The sequence below is a fragment of the Apis dorsata genome, unplaced genomic scaffold (genome assembly GCF_000469605.1).
Source record: "Apis dorsata unplaced genomic scaffold, Apis dorsata 1.3 scaffold_429, whole genome shotgun sequence".
Lineage (NCBI taxonomy): Eukaryota > Metazoa > Arthropoda > Insecta > Hymenoptera > Apidae > Apis > Apis dorsata.
In genome coordinates this window covers 10,333-17,079 of record NW_006263682.1, presented here as the reverse complement: position 1 = coordinate 17,079, position 6,747 = coordinate 10,333, and the positions used below count along the sequence as shown (strand labels likewise).

General features: G+C 46.3%; 1 protein-coding gene across 1 annotated transcript in view; it reads left to right on the top strand.

Annotated features, from left to right (window-relative positions):
• Positions 1-6,308, top strand: part of LOC102680808 (transcription factor kayak, isoforms A/B/F-like) — a 39,895-nt gene extending 33,587 nt beyond the window's left edge. Inside the window, exon 2 of the mRNA XM_031512417.1 lies at positions 6,189-6,308. Coding sequence (XP_031368277.1) covers positions 6,189-6,192 — 4 coding nt within the window. The 3' untranslated portion in view covers positions 6,193-6,308. The remainder of the gene's footprint in view (positions 1-6,188) is intronic.
• The last annotated feature ends 439 nt before the right edge of the window (positions 6,309-6,747 follow it).

Sequence of the window (6,747 nt, the reverse complement as noted above, 5' to 3'; positions counted from 1 at the left end):
CGGTTAAAAAAAAAAAAAAAACGAAGGTGTCCGCGTTGAATTAGCCGACTCGTTGCTCGTAAACCACGCTATGACTAATTATCGCTGCATTGACGCGGGCAAAGGAGCGGAAGATCGGTCGATCGAGGCTGTTCCTGTAACTGTATGTATGCCTCAGTTCAGAATCAGAAGTTGCTAGGCCCCTTCTCGCAAACTCATTATCCGAGGCTTGTACCGAGGCTTTGCTCCTTCCTTCTGTCCCTTTCTCTCTCTCTCTCTCCATCTTCCTTTCCACACCCTCCACACCTCTCCGCTACTAATTATAACCGTAATCATGGCGCGCATTAACTCTCCTTGTACAGGTAATTGTTAACGAGAGCACACGAACCAGATTGCATTACTACGCTGCTGCTGTGTAGGCCTCCCTCCCTTACCCAATGGTAATTAGAGTCGCCTTCGATCGGATGGACGTGTCTGTTTCTCTCTATTTCGAAGCGTTGCAAGTCTCTTCTTCGTCATCTCTCCGCTTCTTCCCATCTTCAGTTCACGATCTATCTATCTATCTATCTATCTATCTATCGCGATGTTTGTTCGAATTTCGATCGAAGACTCGCAATTTTTTCTTTTTTTAAAAAAGAAAAAGATCGACGAAGCAAGACGTTTTAACGATAAACGTATGCGAAGCGAATTTTTAATCGTGCACGTTCAAGTGGAACAAGGTTTTATTTTGTATCGGATTGGGCATAGTTTCTTAGCGTCGTCGCGTGATCAATGCGGACGATGCCAAACGTTTGGCACGTCGCGCCCTCCCCGCTCCTCAATCAGATTTCTCCTTGACCTGAATCCAATCGTGCCGATCGGTTGTTCATAATATCGAGTCGTGTAACCTCAGGTATAAATCAACCCCTGGTACGACGAATCGCCGCACTCTTCCTTAATTTCGTGCAACGCGAATATATTTCGAACGCGCTAATGGAGCGTCGTTAATTTGGCGCGCGCAAGGCCGCGTCCAAAGTTATTTTTATAACCGATTTATTCGGCGGAATTTCTACAATCATTCCTCGAACGGAAATCTGTTGCGTCTCGCGCAAAATTTCTTTACTCCTTCCGTACGTTACGAAAATCCATTCGATATTTTCGACTACTCTGCTACTAAACGAAAAGAGAAAAAAAGGAAGAAAGAAGCGAAGGGCAAAGTAAGCAACGCGAAACCGTGTAAAAAGCGTGAAGTCGTTTTATCGGTTGGCACGTTCCGCGCAATAAAACCGATTGTACGGAAATATCGCAAAATCGAAGCCGGCGGAGAGAGAAGCTCGGCGGCGAATTATGCGAACGCTACACATTCGGTGTGCATTTAATTACATCAACAGCTCGTATTTACAGATTCCGTTTACGTTACATCATCGGGCCTTTTAAAAGTGTACCGCGCTCGATCCAAGATCCAATTGCAACCATCTGTTGTTCATCATATCGGGTTGCACGAGCCCGTAACGTGAATCTCCTTTACGCTGATAAATTGTTACGACCTTCTTACGGCCGTTAATTAGACCCACTTAAGCACCTTGTTTTAATCCGATCTCGTCCGCGGCCCGATTCGAACGCGAAATAATAATATCAACGGAAGTTGCCAGTTTTTGCGCCGGTTTTTAATCAAACACGGCCACGCTTTAATTAACTGTATAAATATACGTGTATCTCTAAATGGAAACTGATAAATTATACGACAACGTTTCGTATCCCGTTAGATATTTACTCTTACCCAATACAAAAGTTAACATTGTAATTCAACATTATATTATATATATAAAAAGAAAAAATTAATTGCAACGAAAAATAAGTGAAATTAGAATTTTGCCAAATTAAGCGATACGTAGAGAAAAGAAAAAATCGAGCATTGGCTAGAGAAAAGATCTCATCATTGCTCATTACATCTATTTACTTTCGTTCGGGAGGCTCGCCGGCCAACTGACTCCCATAATTTCGACCTTTGCCCCCGTTCGAATTCAGGATCGTGTGCACTCTCGTGGCACAGATGCGGGAGCAACAAAGAACGCCGTCAGAAATGCCGGTATGCGCTCGATTCTAATATTAGCGTGCGTATGGGCAGGCCGATCAGAAAATTTCAACGACGTTTTGCGCGTCGTGGTAGTGGTCTACAGTACGCGCGAACACGGGGGATAATCAGCGCTAACTTGGCTCTAACTATTCATAGCACGTGCGCAATGTCGTGGCCGGCACGTTGCCCGGATCAGGCGTCAACTCGTAACGCAGCCTCTCTCTCTCTCATTTCGTGCGCGTATGCACGAATCCATCGATCGATCGCCGCGTTCTTCTCCCTTTCGTTTCTGCAAATTTTTATCGTCGACCGATTTGCAATTTTCTATCTTTATCGTTCGTTGAACGAAACGTTTTACGGAAAAGAGAATCGCGAACGTCATTCACGAAATAATAATTAGTCAGAGGGTGGAAACGAAAGGGTGGGGGATGTTAGGGACGCGTCATTAATCCCGATGCCATTATATCTATTCGATCGATAAATCTTGCGGTACAAATTAATAACAGGGTGTCTAGACTCTGGATCAATCTCATTGCCAAGGTTTGCGCGAGAGGGGGAGGAGGAGGCGAAGAAGGAGAAAAGAATCATTATCCGACGGCTTCTTCTTCTTCTTCTTCTTCTTCTTCTTCTTCGAGAAACTCGTACGAGAGGCTCGCGGCAAAAGCAATTTGCTCGCCTTGAAAACCGTCGGTAAATCACCTTGCACTTTGCGGCTCCTGGTGCTTTGCAAACGTGCCTTTTTCTCTCTCTCTCTCTCTCTCGCTCGACAAAAATCCTTAGAAGAGGCCTTTTCCCCTCTCCTCTGTTACGCTTCCCCCTCCACTTTTACGCTTTTCCGTTTACATCGTGCCACATACGTCGAGCTCGTATCGAGATCGTATCCTCTCTCCCCCCTCCCCGAAGCTACTTTTATACATCTGTACGAGGAGAACAACGTCGTTCTTCTCGTCGCGATCGTTCGCCGCTGCAATTTGCTCACCTTGATCCGCGCATGCCACTCTAACCGCACGACTTGTACGTACGTACGAGCGGAGCGGCGTGGTTATGCGCATCGTGCACACGTGTTGCACACGTGGTGGCACTCGCCGAGCGTTGCACACGCGGAAAATACGTGTATATCCCCGTAGCGCGTACTTCCCGCCGCAACTCTTATTATTGTTAAACGCGTCATCATTAAATAAATTGGCTTGGTTACTCGCTCTCTTACTCCTTCCTACCATCTCTGTCTCTAAGTCACGTAATAATAGCGGCCTCTTTTTCCTCCTCTCAATGTTGCTCGTCGCAAATAAAGATTGGTCGTTTCGTTCTTCTTCCTTTTTTTTCTTTTTTCCAGATATTTGTATATTTTTTCGGAGCAGTGTTTTTTGACACTGCCCGATTCTCTCATACGCGCTTAGCTGCATAAGCGACGTGACGACGCTCAAATAGCTGATCTTTCCTAAAGATCCGCGTGTAACTGAAATATATCGAAAAATATCGTTACCAAACTATTGTTCGTTCGTTTATTTATTTATTTTTTTCATCCTACAAAACATTATCCGATTAACAGGAGAACGATATCCAACCCACTTCTGTATCGAGGCGAACACTTGTTACACAGGCTCGCTATCGCAGGCCAATTCGAAAACACATTTTACCGCGATATCCCTTTACGATGTCGTCTAATCTGGGGATGCGCATGCTCGGCCAGAGATAACTCGGGATCGGGAGGATAACGACGAAAAGGTGGATGGGCGAGGGGAGGGGCAATTGGCTGGTAACGTAAAGAGGAACGTAAATAGGAGGGAGACGCGTGGAGAGAGGCGCGTAATGAGAGGAGGCGAATCGGTCGAGTAGTTATCGTTCCAAGCACCGTGGAAGAATGCCGCAAATGCGTGTACCAAGCCGGCATTATCCTACAAAGTGTCGATTAACCGTGGCGACGCGTATCGCGTATGAAGTTACATTACCAGGGCTGCAAGATGTTCGCCCAGCAGGCGGGCAGAAAATGCACTCGGATGGGGCCAGACGCTTACGAGTGACGAGACGAGACGCGACACGTATTTGCCCTTTGGCAGTTTAGCCTTTCCTCCCTTTCGTTCCATCCACACGTAGGGGATATTGGGTGTACACGCGATCGAAGGATGATACTGTAATCTGATTTTTCGTGCTTAGGTTTATTAGGGATTGCGCGACGAGCAAGTGTATTACGGTGTACTGTTTCAATTACTATCGGTGCTCGCTTTGTCCCTTTTACGGCGTTAATAAAGGTTATTACCGCGTCTACGTGCTAATATTATATCGCGTGTACGTGCACGATCGTGGTAAAACGCGGTATTTCGTGGTGGAACGCCTCCGGTGAGGTGTTTCGCGGATGGGATTACATCCGGTTTGAATCGAGCAATGGTTCGATATTCTTTTTTTTTTTTTTCTTTCTTTCTTTGTGTTTTTGTACTCGAAGAAACGGATCGTCGTGCGATTCTATTTCGATCCTCCTCGATTCGATGATATCTTTATCTTATCTCATTCTCTCTTTCTCTCTCTCTCTCTCTCTCGTTTCACGCGATGTATTCGAAGATACAGAGAAGATACAGCGAACCTCCTCCATCATCGCTTTTCACAGAGAATTAAACAATTTTTCTTAGAGTTACGAATTTACCGATGGAAAAAAATTAAAATGGCAGCGCGGAATGGAGGAGTGGATCGGTTCAGAAGAATCGAAGGAGGACGAACATGGAGTTATGCTAACGAGGCCGGCGATTTGCGTTCCAGTCTGTTTATCGTGGTGCTGCAGCCCTCTCGAGTCGACGCGCGATTGGCAGAACGAGATTAGACCGGTCACGGGCCACCACGATAAGCCCCATTGTTGCTTGTTCCCGTTCGCTTTTAACGGCGGTGCATAAAACTCCGCTCGCCCCCGATTTTGCACGTGTTTCCAGGTGTCGTCGCCATATTCCGCGAAGATGGAACAATCCTCGCTCCTCTTTGTGTAAACCGCTTTTCGAACCGCTTTCCCGCCGCGCGTTATCGCGAGGGGGAGCCACGATTTTCTTTCTCCATAGTAATAACGTTCGTTACTCGAGTGACGTAATGGTCAACAGGCGGAAAGATAGCGGCGCGCGGTACAACGAGTTCGATAAAACTAGAATCGCCTTGTCACAAGACGGATTATTCGTCGAGGGGGACTCGCTTTTATTGGCGGAGATTAATTTTATCTTACGAATTGCGTTTCGTAATTGCGTTTGCGCGCGGGGAAAGTGGAACGCGCGTATACGTAATATCTAGGATGATTCGACGAGATCGAAATCGGTGTAAAATTCTTGTAACGAACTCTTCTACGAACATCGTCTGCTCCAAACGGAGTGTATTCGTTTGTTCGTGAAATTACACTTGCTCGCACTGTTTACACCGTTTTCGAAGCTACAAGTACTCTCGAATCGCGACTTATTGTAGAAATTTGTGGAAACCAAATTACAACGCGTTCGAATGCATGCATCCTCTCTCGAACAAACACCGTCTTCGTATCGAGATCGATCTCGCGACTCCAGGCCGGCAGAAGGAAAGCTTTCGAGCCCGATATTACGTTCAACGATATAGGCGAAAATATTTCTTTTCTCATCGATCGTTTGGCCCTCCCCCCGCATCAATCGATGTTTCATTCGTCACGTCACGTGGTGCGGAAAACGCGCACACGTTCCCTTTTTTTTCTTTTTTTTTTTTTTGCTGTGGGTAACCTAATGGTTTCCTCCGCGATACGATCGAAGAGATCGCTCGGGGTCGTATCTTTATAGCGCGTGCAATGACTCCTTTTACCCGCCGGTGCACCGCATGCACTGCCCTCATAAATCCGTCAACCAAACATCATTAAGTTGGTGTTATTGGTGCTTGGCCGCGACTGGCGCACCGAGTCCCGCCAGCCAGTTGCAAACAGGCCTCGCTATTCTCGACTCTCGTTCGCTGATGAATCAAGACGGCCACGGTGCGCGCGGCAATTCTATCATTTTGAAGGGAAACGCTCGATCTACTACGTTTGCTTGTAATTCAACGGGGGACACGGAGACGGAGTTGGATGGAACGCGCGTTTGATATACACGATTTAGGTCGTTAACGGCTCCCCCCTCCCTCCCTCCTCCGCGCTTCTCGTAAATTAACTCGGATATCCTTTCTTTTTCAGGTAAGAAGCGGCCGATCTGCCATCCGAGAAGGATGCGCGGAGAGATGCTATTCGCCGGAGTCGAGTGAAAGCGCATCCCGTAGTACGTATATTAACGAATTATTAGCAGAGAGATCCAGAGATCTTTCTTGAGCTACTCGATCGAGTTTCTCGAAAGAAGGTATTCTGAGAATTTTCACGCGGAATAAAATCGGTTCGAAGCGATATATACATAAATTTAAAGTTTCAACTATTTCTATCTCGAGAAAAATTCGGTATTTCTCCGATAAATTTCCAAGGAATTTTCATTCGTTCCATCCCTCGGTGGAATAAATCGTTCGCTCGATATTTTTCGACATAGGGGATGATACAACAGTGGATAATTTCAGAAATCGTCGGCTTTAACGATGCGATGAGTCGTTGAAACTCCCCTCGTTCCGTTAAAATAATTTGCCAACGGGAGAGATTAGCTGTGCGGTTTCCCCTCCCTGCGGATATCGATCGCGTTGAATTACAATTTGCACGATCGACCACCGATCGCTTCGAGTTTTCCACGCGAAATGGATCGGTTTCGAAAAAG